We start from the raw sequence: 20,128 nt of genomic DNA, 5'->3' as shown, positions 1-20,128 counted from the left end.
TTGTTTAGAACCTGACAGACAATTGCTTGTAGGAAAATTCATATAATTTATTGAATAGAATCAGTAGTTAATTGATTACAGAACTAATGTCAGGGTTGGGCTGTGGAGGGGACTTACAGTAGGAGTGGGAGATTAGGTTTCATCTACATGGGAGGTATATGGTCACCGTTTAGGCTGTAGGAAGAGAGGACAGGCTCTCCTGAAGGTGTGCCAGGAAAGGAGACCACTACCATCTGATCAACTGCCGTCCTCATGCCGGGTTACAGTCGTTAGGTCGACACTCATTAGGTCGACCACTGAAGGTCGACAATGCCATTAGGGCGACACACATTAGGTCGACAGGTCAAAAGGTCGACATGAGTTTTTCACTTTGGGGGGATTTTTTCATACTTAACGATCCACGCGGACTAAAATTGGAACGGTAACCTGTGGCGAGCGAAGCGGTAGTGGAGCAAGGCACCTTGCCCAAAGCGAAGGGACACGGTGCACTCATTTGGGTTCCCTGTCACTTTACGGAGAAAGCGACACCAAAAACAGTCAAAAACCTCATGTCGACCTTTTGATCTAATGACCATGTCAACTTATTGTCCCTGTCGACCTTCCATGGTCTACCTAAGTTGTGTCTACCCAACGACCCATACCCCTCATGCCATGGGCAGGAGTCTGTTTAACATTTAGGATTAGATTAGTGCATGTTTTGTTATTTAAACAAAATTCTCCTCTTATGGATCCAAAATTAGCTGCCATGGGTAAAATAATACGGATCATTGGTTTTTATTACTATTTTATGGATAATAAAGCATCAGCATGCACTACAGTGATGTAGAAACATAGGGGCAGATGTATTAAGCCTGGAGAAGGCATAAGGAAGTGATAAACCAGTGATATGTGTAAGGTGATAAACGCACCAGCCAATCAGATCCTAACTGCCCATTTGCATATTGGAGCTGATTGGCTGGTGCATTTATTACCTTCACTGGTTTATCACTTCCTTATGCCTTCTCCAGGTTAACACATCTGACCCACAGGGCCTAATTCAAACCTGATCTCGCCTCTGTAAATTTGCAGAGGTTTAAGATTGGATTGTCTCCGCCCAGAGTGAAAATCCGCCCCCGTGCAGATCTGTGTACGCCGTGCGAAAAGCTTTGCAAACACCGGTCAGCTGCAAATCCGTTCACAACTCACTCACCATCTAACGATTTTTCCAGTCTGTGCGTAGCCCAGGATCTACGCCTACAGTGCGATACAAACAGGCTTATCAGGCCGAAGCCGACGTCACACATCCTCCCTGAAAGCGCTTGGGAACGCCTGCGTTTTTCCTGACACTCCCAAATGCCCGCTTCCTGTCAATCAACCAGCGTACGCCTAGCGATCAAAAAAACATGCTGAATTCTTTTGCAGTTTGGCCTCCTGTGTGCTTTACAATCCGTACGCATGCGCAATCGATAAACTGCAGCCTTGCGAATTCACACAACAGTGATCAGGTCTGAATTCGGCCCATAGTTCATACATTGTTTCAGCATGGATAACTTACATTCATTACAATAGTTACAATTCAGTGAGTCTATTACAGATGGTTTATTTCACAGTGATGTAATGGCAAGGTTACCAGTCCCATTTCTTCGAGAAAACTTTGCAGGTTTTCTGAATTTTTTAATTAAAAAAAAAAAAAAAAAAATCATTGCTGTAGCTTTGGTATTGCAGTAGTCACAATAATAATGTCTACCTGAAAGGTTTAATTATGTATGAATGTGTATATTAAAATGTAAAAGCTTGTAGATCTGGTTTCACGTTCATACCATGCATTGTTTACATTCCCCAAATGTTATGCCAGTGTGTCATGCGACATTTGTTAAACACAAGGTAACGTGGTGTCACTATCTCCCCTCACACCTGCCTAGAGAGTCCTGCAGTTTAAGTTCCACAGATGCCAAGAAGGGATGTGTGTATTCAGTATATGGGAGGTCATTCTGACCCGTTCGCTCGCTGCTTTTTGTCGCAGACGAGCAAACGGGTCCCTACCGCGCATGCGCATGCCAAACGTCCGAAGGCCGTAGCAGGGCTGCGATCACCTCTGCCTGATTGACAGGCAGAGGCGATCACTAGGCGGGAGGGAGCGGAACTGCAGCGTTTGGCCGCCATTTCGTGGGAGTGGTCCGGCCAACGCAGGCGTGACCGAACGAGGGGCGGGCTGCAGCGGCTGCGTGACGTCACACGCAGCCGCTGCGCGGGCTGGGGAGCGATGAGTAGCTCCTGGCCAGCACGCTAAAGCTGCGCTGGCCGGGAACTTCTCTTGAAGTGCAAAGGCCTCGCCGCTGTGCAGTGCCTTTGCACTTCTGCGGGGGGGGGGGCGGCACGAACATGCGGGGCGGACTAGTCCTGTGCTGGGCGTCCCCCCGCATGTCAGTGTGAATGATCGTAGCTGTGCTAAATTTAGCATGGCTACGATCAACTCGGAATGACCACCATGAGCACATATATAGAGGCTTGGGGTTCATATCTCCTCTACATGGCTCCATAAAGAGAATGAATTCTCCTCTATAGAAATATACCCAGGGAACATTAACAAGCATCCATTGCCAGAAAGCTTTTTTTGGACCTTCTGGCAATTGGCGGTTACTACATACTCCAAACACATCTCCATAGAAAAAGTTCAACCCATTTTTCCTCAGCTAGCACTAGAAGGGCCAACGATGGGTGTGCGTTTGGGTGCCGTTTTGCCGGCGTTTATGCTTATCACTATCAGCGGCATTCTCAGTTGGATTTGAACGCATTCTAGAACACATTTTCTACAAACCATGTTGTGTAACCATTACAGCACAACAGGTAGAACTTAAAAGTTCTTCTTCATTGACTGAATTTAAGACTGAGAACTGGGCCACTATTCGAATTAAAAAGAATTAAGAGCGCTGCTTTACTTAAGGTAACATCGTCTTCAGAGAATTCTATTGTCTATTTAGATATATTGTTACTGTATATCTAGAGGCATAATTATTACCTACTCTTCCATGCCTCCATGTCCCCCATTCCTGTCCCTTCTGCTTCCCCTCCAGCAAACGGGGTGGGGTGGGCGGTGTTCCATGGCATCTTTAAACCATCTTCTGCAAACTATGTATCTGAAAGACAAGAAGCAAGACTGTGGTTTCCTAAACAGCAAGGAAACCATTTACCTCTCTGCCTGAGGAAGTGGACAACAATCCATGAAATGAGTAGCAATTGGAGATATAGCCTAAAACCTACATTAAGCTTTGAACCTACAAAATTGCATGGACGTTTTTATATGTATGGCCCACAGAAGTGAGTAAAATCTGTTCCTCTGCTTGGTTCCTATCAGGAAAGTATAAATAAGTTCATTATTGAAGCACCCACAAAAAACATAAAGGTTTGTTTGGGAAGCTCTTCACCCTCCACTGACTGCAGTTTTGGGTAACTCTGAATTCCCTTAACTGGCCCGACCCAACCACTCTTTGAAAACTATGGGACAGATTTAACAATGAGTGATATTCTTCTCATCAGACGTCACAAATGTTAAATGGGGCTCCAGCCAATCAGCTCCTGTCATGCGTTTGAAAAATGACAGGATCTGATTGGCTGGAGTACCATTTAACAATCATAATTAGTGTTAAGAATATCACTTGTTGTTAAACCTGCCCCTACCTTGTTACTGTACCATGAACAGGGTGGAAACCATTCACTGTTCATATTGTATGATGGAAGTAGCTATTAAATGTAAAAGGTGTTAAGAGCAGAGTTTAAGACGTCCAAATAAAAAAAAATAAAAAAAGTAGTGGTTGTGGTCATTTTTCAGTCATAGCTTCTAGCCAATGAAGAGTGGCAATATGAAAATTCGGATGTTCACCCTTGTTTGTTGAATTGTATCTGTATATAATGTGGCTATACATATTCTTAGCTCCAGACAGTAGCAGATCTGGGGCCAAATGTAATAGAGTGAGAGTTTCAAAATGTGAAAGATTTGGTAAGGTTTTGCATATTTTTTTTTTTTTTTTTTAAAGTGGCAATCATTTACACAGTAAGATCAACCTGGTTTTGCAGAGTAAATGATTGCCACTTTAAAAAAAACCTGAAAAACCTTACCAAATCCCTCACTTTCTGAAACTCTCACTCTTTTTGGCCCATGGCCTTATAACTCCCAGTAGTTTAACTGGCAGACGATTTTTTTCAGCTAGACATTAAACTCCTAAATAAAATTTAGAATCTTGGCAATAGTTGATGAAGGACAACATAGGATGTGAGCAAACCAATGTGGTCTAGAGCAGCCAAATGCATGATAGAAACTAATTTAATATAGTTCGAAATAAAGCCCAAGTTTCTGAACTTCTTTAAAGGTGTTCTCTTACCACAGATGGTGCAAGGGTTATCCGTCACTTCACCTCCATTCTAATATTTTCTGAGCTATCAAAAATGCAACAATTGCCAATGTCTTATAGATCGTAATATTGGTTTGTACAAAAATCGGTGAAACTAATAAGTGACAGTTGCCATCTTGACATGCATTTACTTTGGTAGAACGCTATCGGCTAGTCCTCTATAAGAAGATAGATAGTGCCATGGATGTCTTCATTTGGCAAACAGGATGGCCCCTTTTAGTTTTGAACTTATCAGCCATTGTAGGACTGGGCTTGCACAAAAGGAAGAAACTCAATAAGGACTAAAAGGGGTGGCGAGTAATTGCTAGGCATAAACGTAGTAAACACATTATTCAATTCCTATGCAAACAGTTTTAGGTCTAGTTTTTGAGTCTAATATCTTCTACGAAGTCCATACAACAGTAAATAGTTATAGTAGAAAAAGATTTTATTTACAATTTTTTTACAATATATTTCTTGTTCAGCCAGTGCTTTGAACAGTTATATTTATACAAATATATACACAGGAAAACGATCAGCAAACTAGTTTTATTCCTTGGATATTATTTCAGTATTTACTTAACCAGGTGTGTGTTCAAGCTGTGTTTGTAGGGGTGGCAAGTCTTTCAACCTTCCAGTTTAAGAAGTAAATATTGCAGAGACCATTGAATGCCAGAGGATATTGCAGAACCAGAAAAGTAAGTTTGAGTATTTATTGAGATTAGTGTGCTAGATCAGCCGATTTGTTAAACCATTACAGGCTTTTATTTTTACCTTTGAAGGCCTTACCTAATTTATCAATTTTCCCGATGGGTACATCAGGACTCTGGAATAAGTCCAAATGTTATATATTTATATTATATATCTAATTACTTTTTATCTCAGTAAATTTTATGTTCATTTCTAATTACCCAATACAATTCAAAACTTAAATCCAGAAGTCAATATGTCCACCTATATTCTAACAATGATTAGACCAAGTAAGCCAACTACAGTTTACTTTGTACTTTCACTTTCTTTAATCTTTTTTTCTCACATACTGTAACTGTTAATGAATAGAAAATATGCATTCTCCTTTCCTTCTACCAGACTTCCCATTTTCCTCGTGATTTACTTACCTAAACCTCTCTTTATATCATGCACGTTTACTTGCCTTTCCAAACAGTAAAACAAAGTGTCTCTGCTTCTTTTAGTATTTTTAAAACATTTTAACTAAATTAACTGCTAAACTTGACTCACCAGCTCCTCATCATCCCTGGAACCCTGGGGTTGCTCCATAAAGTCATTATTCCAGCAACCACTTTATTACTTTACTACAGAACTGGCAAAACCTGAATTCACCATTTTAAAAATGGCTGAAGGGTGTGCGATTGTGAAAACCAATCAGAAGGCCAGTTACAGATCCCAGCTTCTGATTGGTGCCCCAACCCAACAATATTATATTGCCCTTGTTTTAGAAAAAAAAAAAAGAAGCCATTGCAAGAATGGTCAGAGGGGAAAGGAGCAGGTGACTACATTTTAGTAATTGGGTGGTAATATGGTTTAAAGCTACAAGATCACCAATTCATATTTTCATTTATTAAATTATAACAGTGACTTTTATGGAGGGACACCTCTGTATGAGAAAAAAATCCTTGATAACTACCGGGTTAATGGGTGCCGCTACCCTATTAACATATGAATCTTGTGTATATGTCTGTTAACCCATGTGAACGCCCATTAACACTACGTTAATGGGTGTTATCAAGATAATCAGGAGAAGAAAGGAGTGAAATTGGATAGTCCCAGGCAGTGGCGGCTCCGGACGTGGGGCTGCAGAACAGTCCAAAATTCAAATAAGGGAGCCACACCAACTGCCACACAGTCCTGACTGGCGATGTTTGGCAGCATGTGGTGTGGCAGTTGGTGTGGCTCTGCTATTTCAATTTTGGACTGTGCTGCAGCCCCACCTCTGGAGTCACCATTGGTCTAGGGCGTTAAAGCTCAAGGCTATCTCCCTTTTTCACCTGTCGTAACTTACCACAGGTAATTGAATCCCGGCCTAAATGGTTTAAGATATAAATTAGTCTCAATTTGAGTGGTTAAAAAGTGCTTAACAATGAAGTACAGGGGCAGCCATAATCTTATCAGCTAAAACAGATTTGCTAGTGTGTGAAGGCCACTATTTAAGCACATCAAAGACTACAGGGGGTATATTTAGTAAAGTGTGGGTTTGTAGAAGTGGAGATGTTCCCATAGCAAACTATAAGAAATATTGTAAATATTTGATGTATTGAAAGTATTCTATGGTAATTTCTAAAAATTAATTTTCCACTTTGTCAAATTTTAGTTATAGCTATTCTGTAGATCATACTATAGCAGCAATTGTAGTCAAACCATTCAATATATTGCAGAAGAGAAGTTTTACATTTCAAACAAGGGATAGATTTACCCATATTACAAAATATGTGTTAAATGTTCACAGTACATTGAGGAGGTCTATTAGACCTTAGTGTTATACCCATTATTTATCACAAGGACCTTAACTGGTTACTGAACTCTTTCCCTCAAATATATAAAATGTCCTGCTAAAATGCATTGATGGTCAGAGATGATTGAGGGGGTTAATCCTTTAAAGTCCTCTAAGATATCAAATGTCAAACAGTAAGTCCACTTGAAAAACCAGCTAAAACCTTACAATCAATCACCAAGAAGTCTGCAGGCCATGAGGGCAAGTCCCCATCTTCTCAGGCCAACTCAAAGTGGAGTGCTCAGTTTGACAAGTGCTGGCAGAACAGGTTCAAACAAAGCAGAAATATTTCTTCCACCGGCATTTGGAAAGTCTTTTAAAGCCCTTTGAACTGAGTTTTTTTTCCAATCGTGCCTTATGCTCAATAGCACTGAGAATGGCCGTGTCAAATACCTCTTTGAGGTTTTTCTGAGTCAATGCAGAGCACTCTACATAGGTCTGAGCTCTGATTTTCTGTGCCACGGCCTGTGCTTGGGGCTCACTGACCGGTCTGCCTTTGTAGCGGCTCAGGTCGATGAGTACATTAACATCGTCTCTAAGATCTGTCTGAGTTCCCACCAGTACCACTGGTGTATGAGGACAGTGGGTGCGGATTTCAGGGATCCATTTCTCAGTGACATTTTGGAAGGAGCTTGGCTTGACCACACTGAAGCACACCAGGAAGACATCTGTTTCAGGATAACACAGTGATCGGAGGCGGTCAAAGTCTTCCTGTCCAAGGAAATAAAAACAGACAGATTTGTATCTCAGCTTCCTGTAAAACGCGTAGTGCGATTATCTCATTGTTTAAAAACAATTTTAAGGTAAAAAAAGCTATACAGGTAGAACTTGCTCTTTTCTTTACCACTGACTGATGAAGGAAAGAAAAGGCCTTTTAGTTTAATAGACTTTTTTAAAAAAGGGATATTTTATTTTTACAAAGTCTTTAATACAAAGACTTTTTAAAAATAAAATATCCCTTATTTAATACTGTAATATTATTTGCAGCTTGTTAGATTATAGAAATCTTAAATCCATGTGCACACATCAAAGCTAGTCAACAGAAAAGAAAAAAAAACCATGACAGTTATGTAAACATGTTCTGTTTAGCAGACCCACTAAGCTAAATAGATGTTCTAGCATATATTAGATGGTAATTCATATGCAATTATGCAATCAAGCTTTGGGCCGGGATGTAATGAAGTACGAGTTTGGCAGCCGTGCGGGAATTCTGACATTTTTTTTTAAAGGGGCAATCAAGTACAAGGCACGGTTTAGAGATTACCTGTTTAGTTTGATCACTTGTGACACTGTTTCAATCAAGCCTATGAATGATCGGTCATTTAGAATGTGATACATTCCACCACTTATTGGGTACAGACCAACATTAATAATACCGCTTTTACACCAACTATAGCGGGTCGCAGACGGGAGCCCTGACACGGGAGCTGCCTGGCTGCGACCCGCGTCAGCTCCCATTTAGCATATTGCCGGGTTGGTGATGTTGCCGGTGACGCGATGGGGGCGGCGCTTGGAGATCTGCCCGCACATAGAGTGTAAACGGGAAGCCGGGTCGCATCGACCCGGCTACTGTTTACACTGCATAGTTTGCCGGGTTGAACATGTGTTCAACCGCGCAAACTTCCCGAGTTGGAATACCGGGTCACTCGACCCAGACTATTCCAACTCGACCCTTTTACACCAGCCAGCAACACGGGTTATGTGCGCTCATGTGCAATAACCAGTGTTACTAGCTGGTGGTGTAAAAGGGGTATAACCCCGGTATGTACCTAGACAATTGCAAAGGATAGCTCTCTTGGTAAGAGCCATCCTTTGCAATACAATGACTTCCAGATTTATGACCCGGGAGTCCTTGGCACATGTTGGGTGGGGTGTGCACTGCAGTGACACTGGGAGAGAACAGATTGGATACCTTTCTGTGCACAATGCTAAGAGGGTCCATTGGTTTTATTAGACAATGTCATCTACAGATGGCGATTGCAATCTATAGATGGTGTTGCCCACTGGATTCAAGCTCTGGAATGTATCACATTCCAGACCTTGGTACATAAGGGAATTCAGCCAACACTTTGAAAACAGCAATTTTTGTGGTTTTGGCCTCATTTTCATCTCCTGACACCAACCTCTTGGCAATGCCAACATTAATAAATAAAAAATAAATAAATAAAAAAAGTTCTTTGTACTTCATTATAAATATTATATTTTTTGGGGTTAAATATATAACATACATTCTGTACAATTAAACATCACTATGTAATACACGATTAACACAAGTCATAAAAGCATACGCTAACATTGTGGGACTGTAATTAGAATGGTAGAATAAGGATTTCATTCCTGCAATACTGGGGTAATATTTAAAGGAGTATACTATTCAACTAACCACCAAATAGCTTTTGCATTTGAGATTTGGCTGGCTCTATGGTAATTACAATATTTAGGCTGCTGTGAATATTAGAACACACTGGTAGGTCTGGATTAGACTAAAAAAAAAAAAAAAAAAAAAACCATAGAAGGGTGAGAACAGACCATATTGTGGCCAATTTCCAGCCTCTAAAGAGCAATTTAACAGTCACTCAGTTCTCAGTTTTATGCTCTCTGGCACACAGGGAACCACCGCCTATTACACTTCACACTCACAAGTTGGTCCACCAGAAAGCTTTTTACTCTGGTGCTACTTAAATCAGAGCCCATTTAAAACTTATTAAAACTAAAAAAAAAAAATTGTGACATTTTAATTACTGGTAGGAGCTGACTTGTTGGTACTTTATCAACGTGCAAATTTATCACTCTTCAAGGCTTGATACATCTGGGCCAAACATTTTCAGTAGTGTGCAAGTTTTGCCATTCACATATGGTATCAAAGGGTAATACAAATTTTCCTTTGAGTTAGAACATCAAGCACTTTGTTTCTACAAATTATTTCTTCAGCTTTGTGCAGTAATTTGTTTTATCCAACACCTTGGTGTGGTAAGTCTTTCAGCTGGTGTAGGACCCTTGAGATCAATTCCAATAGCAGAAATGGCACTCGCCAACACTGCATAGTTTTCAGATAATTAATGATTCAGTAACGTAAAGCTCTGGGATAAGCGCAGCTGAACATAACGACCGCTCATCTGCTGGGTATTGACTACGGACCTGAGACTCTTCTTTGTTTAGAGCCAGCCGAGTGGTGTGGGCATCAGGTGGAAAGTGTATGTACAGGACTGTATGTGAAAATATGAGTTTGTCAGTCTTCACATTTGTTGTTTGGAGTGTTCAAGGTCCTGTGACGTATCAAGATTTCCTAGTCAAATACTAAACAAGCCTGATCTAAAATAGCGCATCTATATTTTTAGACCTGGCTGCAGCACAGTACGGAGCAAGAGGAAGTTTTTTTGCATACCTGTCCAGCTGCATCATAAAGCTGAATTCGTACAGGTGCCCCGTCCACCAATACTTGAACTGAAAGACAATAAAAAAATGTATGTTAAGTTTAGGGCTTTTCCTCACACAACTTAAAGGTTACATTTTCTTCATTGCAAAGATTAATTATAGAACATTAAAATTAGTTGAGAGGTGCCTCAACTTTTCACATGGCATATTTATTCATATAGCGCACACATTACTCAGTGGTTTACAGAGAATATATTTACGTCATTTACACCAATACCAGACAAGGGAGGATTTAGGGGTAAGGGCACCCCTAGGCACAACAGTGATGGCCGCCCCTGCCTCTCTAATAATAAAAAAGCCACTGTGACTTTTTTTAAAATTTATCTATACATATTTACCAAGTAGAACAGCTGACATGGGCATTATGTACATGTCCTACCAGTTTACACTCCATTCAAGATGGCATATGGTATAGTACAGTGGAAATATTTTGCAGTTACTGGCACTTTTTGTGCTGACTTTACCAACACAAGCATCCAAGTGCTGCCCCTGAACAAGTGGCGCCCCTAGGCACGTGCCTCGTGTGCCTAATGGGAAATTTGCCACTGGTACCAGCCAAGTGGCACTTACACTTTATATTCCTTATCACATGGACTCATACACACAAGGATTACATTTTTCTCAGAACCCAATTAACCTAGCAATATGTTATTGGAGTGTGGATGGGTAGCACCAGTACCTGCAGTATCCAAGCAAACAGAGCACAAATAATGCCTTGGTCAGGAATTGAACTCATGACCTTAGTACTGAGGCAGCAATGCTAGCCACTCCACCAACTGTGCCACATTTTATTTCAATTCCAAAACTAGCATACAATGATTGCATGTTAATTTGCTCATTTTGTTCGCTCACAAAGGAATAACCGTGGATTCAAAATCAGAGTAGCACCTTGGTCTTAATGTAGACACAAAATGTATGATCAAATGGCCAGAACATTTTAAGTAATTGCCTGCTTATTGTGCAGTTAGGCTAAAAATGACCAAAGAATATAAAATAGAATTATTAAAATAGTTCACTTTATAATGTATGTCCATTTTGGGGCCATCACGATGAAATCATAACTTCTTACAGAAAGCCACTGTATGTATACATGTGACAAGCTATATATTGCTACTGGAGAAAGCACATGACAGTCACATGTTGCATGCTCCTCTCACATGTAACATATGACTGTATTCCTTGGGTGGGGGAGTCACAGCATACATCTTCACAGGTATGTGTGTTGTAGCTCCCCCACCCATGAGAGATTATGGAATACATAACTAGACAGAAAGCATATAAGCATTGTGGCTGCACATTATTGGTAACAGTGCGGCCTGAAAAGTACCAACCTGTATCGCAGTGGGTCATACTTGCCCAATCTCCCGGAACGCCTGGCAGACTCCCCAATTTACAGGAAGTCCCCAGAAAAGCGCCTATTTGACCCAATTCTATAAGAGAACTACCTTTTCTGCTACCTAGGTGAATAGATAGGTCCTACTACTGTACATCTTAAAAGATTGGGGACCTCTTCAGATGCATGTCTGCTTTAGAGACACCACCAGACCATACCCTCAAATGATACCATGTAGTGTTCCAACCGTAACTTTACCTTTTCATTTCTAGAAGGGATTACACTTAGGGTTCTATTTATGAAGCAGTGATAGCCCCTTCCTCCAACTTTACTGCTAGAGAAAGGGGTTATCGTTGTCTCCTCCTGTTTAAGAGATGACCCAGAAATTGCTGATGTCTTTTGCAGGCCTTTATTAAGTCATTACCACATCCCATAGCCAGCTATGAAGACAGCGGAGTCTAATGTATTTATGAAGCTGCAGAAGCATCTTCAATTGGCATTGCCCCAAACCATTCAATGAGGGACCTGTAAAGCCAGAGAGGTTTCTGGATCATATCTCATGGTGCACATGCCTGAATCCCTTGCCAGAACAATGTGGCTGCTGCCGAGGTGAGAAAAAAAAAATATCACCAAAGTGCCAGGATATTCACCTGAACCCCAAAAAGGAGTCATGGCTTGGGTACAGGGGCGATTTAAGAGAGGAGGGTACCCGCATGCAGCCTCCATCGGAGGCCCCCTCCTCTCTGGTAGCAGCAGACTCTGGCAAAATGCCAGAGTCTACTGCACATGCGCAGGTCTCCGGGAACATGGCGCCCGCACCTTGTTCCCGGGGACATCTCCAGTGCATATGCGCAAATCACTCGGAAATGGCCACGGCAGGGATTTCGCAAGTGATTTCTGTCCGCAGTTCAGGGCCGCCATCGCGGGTCTCCGGAGGGGTTAGTATAATATATGGATGCAGGTTGTGCGGTGTGCCATCTGCTCCCTGGGACACAGCAATTTAAGTGTTCTAGGGCCATTTTTGCATTGCATTCCCTGTGTAAAGCTGCTTCTCTTGCCTGCGTCTGCCCCCCAGGATGAAAGTTACCAGCCAGCCCCTGCCTCCAAGTGTGCCGACCATTATACGGGTAGGTAGTTTCTCTAGCAAACAATTGCTTTATAGTTTTACAGAAAGTAAGCATATTAACATAAAAAGGAAAAAAAGAAACAAAAGACGGCATTAAGGCCTGAATACACTTGATCACACGGGAAAGCCAAACAAAAATACAAAGCGAAACTGAATTAAAAGAAACTAAAAACAACTAAACTCCCCACTGTGAAGATCTGCAAAGGAAAACGCATTTGAAACTGAAATAAAATCTGAAATTCAAATAGTCTCGGACGTTAGACAACAGGTAAGCAAGCTGAACAACAATAGAATGTGGCTGTGTTTTAATAAGCATTATTTCTTTGTACAGCCTGTAATTATAGAAACTTAGCCAGATGGTCACAATTGTCAAGCTACAGTTAAGATAAAACTGTGACAAAAAACCCCAAAAAACAAAGCACGTCATTACCGATGCGTGGCTTGCGTTGGGTGAACGATAACGCCCAAATGGACAATCTGATCAAAATTTGGATTGCACCTCCAGTGTGTAGAATTTAATAAACTACAAAGATAATCCTGTCATTATCTGCTACGGGTGCTCCTCGTATAACGCCAAGAACCGTGGATTAATATTTACATACATTAAGGCGTCTCAAATTGACATCTCTATAGATTTACCAAATTTTTAACACTTATATTTACAACTGTAAAATTTAGACACTCCCGTGCGAAGAACGGGTAGAACAGATATATATATATATATATATATATATATATATATCTCAGTAGCGGATCTTGCTACGGGCACACAGGATTTTTGCCCAGGGCGCCGCCTTCCGGAAGGCGCCGGCGCCATGGCAAGATCCGCTACTGTTTGTCAGTGCCCCCGATGCTGTACGTCGCTGTGAAAGGAAACTAGACGGGTAGACGCTACCTGTCTAGGTTCCCTTCGTGTAGAGGACCTTTGCTGTGCGCGATGACGTCATCGCGCACCGCACAGCATTGTGGGACTGGCACATAGACGCTAGGGGTCATAATTGACCTCTAGTGTCTATGCTGCACTATGGGAGAGACGTCATGACGTCTCTCCCATAGATCCGAGGAGAGGAGCGGCGGAGGTCAGCAGCGGTCGACTCGGGAATCAGGAGCGGGGATAGTAAGTATAAATTATTATTATTATTTATTTTTTTAAGCGGCGCTACTCTACAGGGAGCACAAATAGGGACACAACTGACCACGCCCCTGTATGAAGGCACGCCCCTATTCTTGCCCGGGGCGCCACAAGGGCTAGATTTTATTATATATATATATATATATATATATATATATATATATATATATATATATATATATATATATATATATATATATATATATATATATATATATATATACACACACACACACATATATATATATATACACATATACACACACACACACACACACACACACACACAAGTAAAACTACTGTATTTCTGTTTACTGCATTACTTGGCACCTGTGCTCCACTTAGTCAACCAGATTGACAGCGGCTGAGCATTTTATTCTATATTTACCAAACATTACACCAGCCGCCTTGTAAATTATTTTCTTGTCAGTCAAAGGAGGTGGATCATCAAAGCGATCATATAGTCATTATGAACATAAGTATAAAGCTGATTTTAGTCTATTTTCCTAATGCCCAATATAAATACATCACCTGCAACACCTATAACTAGGTTTCACAAGAGATGATACTGCAGCCTCCTGCTGGGATACATAACCCCTACTGTGCGGGAAAGTGGGATGTTTTCCATGGTTTGTTAGGCAACAGCACTTTTATCTTGATCGCTATTTGCATATTGTGACATAATGGGAATAAGTCAATTACACACATATTCTAACCATATTGCAGTATTATGAGGCAATCCTCATAATGAATATGACCTACTAACAGGTTACATTTTATTTGTCAATTTATATAAACGTAAAGCTGGTTTCACAGTATAATTTGACCTTTCAGTTCTAATGTGTTATTTTATTGCTGAAGATAAGATAATGTTTGGATACAAGTCACATTGTTTTGTTTCTAACTGGAGTAAAAAGGATCAGATGGGACTGTCACAGCACAATTGTACTTACACAGAAATGCAGCCATCCATTCGGGATGCAGTCTCTATCCCGGCGGTCATCTTACTGATGCCATGATCCCAGCAGGAGCCCGAGGACCAGTCCACGACACCCATATAGTGGAAATAGAACCTGTGGCAAGCACAGCAAACCCGCAAGGGGCTTAGTTGCGCTTGCCCCCCTGCCGGCACTCTGGCATCCAGAATACCAGCGTCGGTATGCTGACCGTCGGGATCCCATACTCAACCATACATTCAGAATCAGTAAAAGTAAAACATGGCTGACTGTGTCTAAGTAAAGCTACGGGGACTATTTCTTAAGGGATCCGGTCTCTAGGTTGACAGTAACTAGGTCGACATGAGTTTCACAATTTTTCTCTTTTTTTTTTAACCTTTTCATACTCAACGATCCATGTGGACTACGATTGGAACGGTAATCTGTGCCGAGCGAAGCGGTAGCTGAGTGAGGAACCTTGCCCGAAGCATGGCGAGCGAAGCGAGCCATGCGAGATGACACTCTGCACTAATTGGGGTTCCCGGTCACTCTACAAAGAAAGCTAAAAAAAAAAAAAAAAAACCCCATAAAAAAAACATGTCGACCTTTTGACCTGTCGAACTAGACCATGTCGACTTAAAGACCCTGTCGGCCTAGAGACCCTGTCGACCAATAGTGGTCGACCTAGACACTGTCGACCTAGTTACTAGTCTACCTTCCATACCACACCCATTTCTTAATATTTGCGGGATCCTTAATTTCATGTTACCGTGATAAGCGGCAATATCAAAGTTTAATTATCAGGTCTAGGGCCCAATGCCCTTATGAGGCATATTCATCAAATACTATTTTCAGGATATCCCCCCCAGTACACCCTTTTTGGAGGGCTAGCGACAAATATTAAGCATTCCCTGAATATATGTATGAGGGACCATAGCGGATATTTTGGCTTGCAAATTTAGTCCTCTCATCACACCTTTATTCAAAATGTGGACTATTATAGTCCCCTGTGGGTTTTATTTATTAAATAGCGAAAAGCCGTGTCACTGGAGAAAACCGGCAGATATTGTGGACGTTCTACTTCACCCTGTTTCGCAAGCAGTTACTGCCATTATAAGCGCCATTATCACCAGAGGTAAGCCCTGCCAGCAATCAGGTACCAGCTAGAAAAATGATAAATGCTGTTTACAAGTGTTCGTCACAGCCAAAAAGACCCCCCCTGAGCCCCAGGTAATTGGGTCATTAGGTCAGACAGCTCTGATCTATCCAATTTGCCCATTGACAAGGAAAGTGAAATCCTCAGTCATTTACATACGGGATAGATTTACAATGACACGTTCTGATAAGTTTCCCATAAGCAGAGCATCACATGCAAACTTGCAAAGTGAAGAGAAATCAGACAATACAGGGGTGTGTTCAGTCACTTCTGAAGCTTGTTAACTCCTGGGAAAATCAAACCATAACCTTAGTAGATAGGAGGGGAACCTGTTTAACCGGAAACGCTTTTGTCAACCGATACCAGCAAACTGAATGCATGAGATGCTGTGTTTGTTTTCTGTATTAACCCTGTAGCGTGGTTATTATATCTATATAGTGTATACATTTTAAATCCAAACAGACATTTAAACTAGTAATGCAGCTGAGAAAGGATGGAAGGGGGAAGTCATTTGATGGGAAGTATAGGAAGTGCAGTGAGTGATATACAAAGCGGATAACCGATGGATATTTTAAAATTGTAGCTGTGCCAACATTTGATTAATGTACCCCAGACGGGATCCTGCCAAGATCCAGACAGTGGAAATACCCAGATAAATAAATATATTTAACTAAATGTTTTGTACACGCAGTGTCATAACCACCTTAATAAACCAATTGTAATCAGTAAGCAGTATTTAAGTAAAAAACTAAAAAAGGAATCTGTCAGTATACACATCTCTATCCCAGCTGCTCCCCCTAGAAATCACTGACACTGTGTTTATGTCAGTCACATATAGACATATGTAATACCTATGCAATAATACATATACGTGTGAGTTTGTGTGACTGAAAATTGTGAACTACACAAGACTTTTGCACATTGTGCGTCCTATGCAGAATAACGGTTGTTCTCCATTTGGGTGGGGGCCTGAAATGTCTGCTTACAGGGGATGACCGCAAAAAGTACCACAAAATTAGATTGTGTCAAGATCTCTTATTACTACGGTGTAGAAATATTTAAACATTAGTTTATGAATGTTACACGATTTTAAGGTTCTACCTGTGTTTAAGATTTTTGACAGACATTTAAGGGCCTATTTAGTCGATTTGTCATAAGATTATGCAGAGTTTCTGCATAATATTCTGTATTTCCACTATGTAACAGCTTTTTGCAGGAGATTTTACAGAAATCCCCTGAAGAAGTCTAATTAGCACTGTAGACCACAGTCCCCAATATTATAAATGGGAACTACTAATGGACGCATGTGGCGGTATTCAATTGATATATCACGCCCGATCTCCCATCTAAAGTGACAGTATTCAATTGACCCAAGTTATTGCGCTGATCGCACCCATAGTAGTCTAGTAGGTTTAGTTACGTAAAGTGGCTAAATCCGACTCAAGTAATGGGCGCAATTGCGAAAAGTCCCATTTGGCTGCCCAAACTGGTTACTTTTTATGCATGCAGATCGCCAGCCCCAGGGGGTAGTGAGCGGAAATGATGATTTTACCCCGTTGCAGAGCAATTGAATAGCTACCAGAGGGCGCAAATGGGTGTGGGAGTGAGACATTTGAATACCGCCCATGAACATTGGGGTGGGGAATTACATTTTTTTGGGGGGAGGGCACCCTGCACCCAAATGGAGCAATTAAATGTTTGCTCGGTGTGGTCATGAATATCACGTGCACCCATTACTTCTGCTCGCCCTCGCAGCAAAGTCTGGCACATTTTCCCTGTCACATCCAATGGTTTAGACATCTAAACCTGGGCTATTTAGGCACGACTGCATAACAACTGAAATTGCCTCCATTGAATGTATACAAGTGAATACAATTTACATTAAGACTGCATTATATTAGGCACATTCCAACTTACAACATCCAATGCATCTGCATTACATTGACAATTTATGTTTTTTCTGAAAGCCATAGACAAAGTTGCTGGGACCTTGATTATAAAGATTGGCTATAACACTGCAACTTTGTAGCAGCAGGAACGTGTGAACTATGACATCCCAGCAGGGGACAACTGGTGAGAATACACAACAATTGTCCTGGCAGGAAGGAGTTAGTGGTAGGTTTTGTTCAGAAAGTGTCATGATCCCAAAAACAGTCACCTCCTCATTTTGTCACTAAATTGTAAGAAAAAGGACCAAACACTTACAGCGAGTTCAGATAAACCAATGGTTATTTAGTAGTATTTACTGCCATACTGCTAAGGTTCTAACCTATTAAAAAAAAAAAAAAAAAAAGTATATAAATATGCCTCAATGGCGGCACTCCTGTTCATTATGAAGAAACAACTCCGACACGGCTTATCAGGCAACGTTTATCAAGCCGGAGGCTTGATAAAAGCGCTATGGAGGCGCTGAAACATTGCCTAATGAGCGGTGTCTGAGTTGTTTTTTCATAAAGAACTGGAGTGCCGCCATTCGGATCTGAGCAGGCTGTAGTGTGGAGGGCACCTGGCGCAATCAGTTGAACCCGTGGAGTGCCAGAATTGGGGAATATATATATATATATATATATATATATATATATATATATATATACACATATACATACACACACACACATACACATACACACACTACCGCTAGTCAGGTTCCCAGACGTCACAATGCTGATGCGGGGAAATAGTCGCCGGAATCCCTGATCCACACAGGCAATATTATGTATACACACACACACACACACACACACACACACACACACACACACACACACACACACACACACATATATATATATATATATATATATATATATACACACACACACACACACACACACACACACACACACTCATACACTAGTGCAATACAATGCATATAGCCTGTAGATTGTGAGCTAGTGCATACTCACACTATTATAACTTTTATAGTATGCAGCAATTTATGTACAGTATGTGCTATATAAGTACTTACCAGGCAAGCTTTTGTAGATACAGTACAAGGAAGTTCTGTGGTCAGCTTTATCACTGTGTAAATATCCTATATTTTTTCTCGATGGAGCAATAGAACTAGACTATAATCACGGATAGGATTTAAATATAATAAATGCTTTAACACAAATGACAGTTCGGATAACTCACCAGAATACGTGTCTAGGGCAGTTGGCTGATATTCGGTCGGGTAGCCATTTATAGTGTAGCTGACCACCAGACTGGTCTTGCCCACTGCGCCATCACCCACAAGGACACATTTTATACCAAGTTCCTGACTGCTGGGTCTGGAAGAATTTCGTCTCCTGAGGGACCCCGACAACTCTGGACTCAACCGCTTCACCTCAGAACAATCCAGCATCACTTGTGGTGGCATAATAAAGATCCAGGATCCAGTGCAGGATCTTCAGTCACAACCTGGAAGAGAAATCCACTCTGCTCCTTTTCATGAGCCACTCAATGCTACTATTTCCTCAGATGAACTTAATCACATCTTTAGTGCATTTCCAGTGCCTCCCTTTCAAAGGTTTTACACACTCTCTTATTCAAGCCAGGTGTGACTGTGTCATGGCCTCCTCTCCCTCTGGTGTGAGGCACACAGGCAGCCTTACTTATACCTTCCCTCCCAGCATGGTAATTGGAGCCTACTTCCTCACAGACACACGCTAGTGGTGGAATACATTGTGCTTAATAAGTCAGGGTGTCAGTTTCAAACTCCCTTGATTTTTGTTAAGAGTTACTGTGCAGTGCTGTATGCAGAAACAGCAGGACCGGGTCCACATTTTACTGACGCTTTTATTTTTTAATTTACGATTTCTTTCCTGTTAAATAGGCTGTTTAATTTGTTGCAGCGATTTTATCTTAATGTGTAACACTACAGATGATCAAATAATTAGGATTCAGCACAGCAGAGGGGTGTAGTAGGGTATGCCGGCGGCCGGGCTCCCGGCGATCAGCATACCGGTGCTGGAATCCCGACCGCCGGCATACCGACAGCTGGGCGAGCGCAAATGAGCCCCTTGCGGGCTTGCTGAGCTCGCCACGCTGCGGGCACGCTATCTATTCTCCCTCCAGGGGGGTCGTGGACCCCCAAGAGGGAGAAAAAGTGACGGTATGCCAGGTGTCGGGATTCCGGCGCCGGTATACTGTG

The 20,128-nt window shown here is 41.5% G+C and overlaps 1 protein-coding gene across 1 annotated transcript; it reads right to left on the bottom strand.

Moving 5' to 3' along the window:
• Positions 1-4,797: 4,797 nt before the first annotated feature.
• Positions 4,798-19,577, bottom strand: RHOV (ras homolog family member V). Its single transcript, XM_063947359.1, has 3 exons — positions 19,129-19,577; positions 10,262-10,320; positions 4,798-7,587 (listed from the first exon to the last, which is right to left on the bottom strand). Exons 1-3 carry the CDS (start codon positions 19,352-19,354, stop codon positions 7,147-7,149), a joined length of 726 nt encoding a protein of 241 aa, XP_063803429.1. The 5' UTR covers positions 19,355-19,577; the 3' UTR covers positions 4,798-7,146.
• Between the last annotated feature and the right edge of the window lie 551 nt (positions 19,578-20,128).

Source organism: Pseudophryne corroboree, chromosome 12 (assembly GCF_028390025.1).
Source record: "Pseudophryne corroboree isolate aPseCor3 chromosome 12, aPseCor3.hap2, whole genome shotgun sequence".
NCBI classification, from domain to species: Eukaryota; Metazoa; Chordata; class Amphibia; order Anura; family Myobatrachidae; genus Pseudophryne; species Pseudophryne corroboree.
This window is presented reverse-complemented; position numbering and strand designations above follow the sequence as displayed.

Coding starts and splice junctions, on each gene's coding strand:
- RHOV (XM_063947359.1), bottom strand. CDS start 19,354: ATGCCACCACAAGTGATGCTGGATTGTTCTGAGGTGAAGCGGTTGAGT. Junction 10,321..19,128: donor TGCCCTAGACACGTATTCTG/GTGAGTTATCCG, acceptor ATTGTCTTTCAG/TTCAAGTATTGGTGGACGGG. Junction 7,588..10,261: donor TTTATGATGCAGCTGGACAG/GTATGCAAAAAA, acceptor TTCCTTGGACAG/GAAGACTTTGACCGCCTCCG.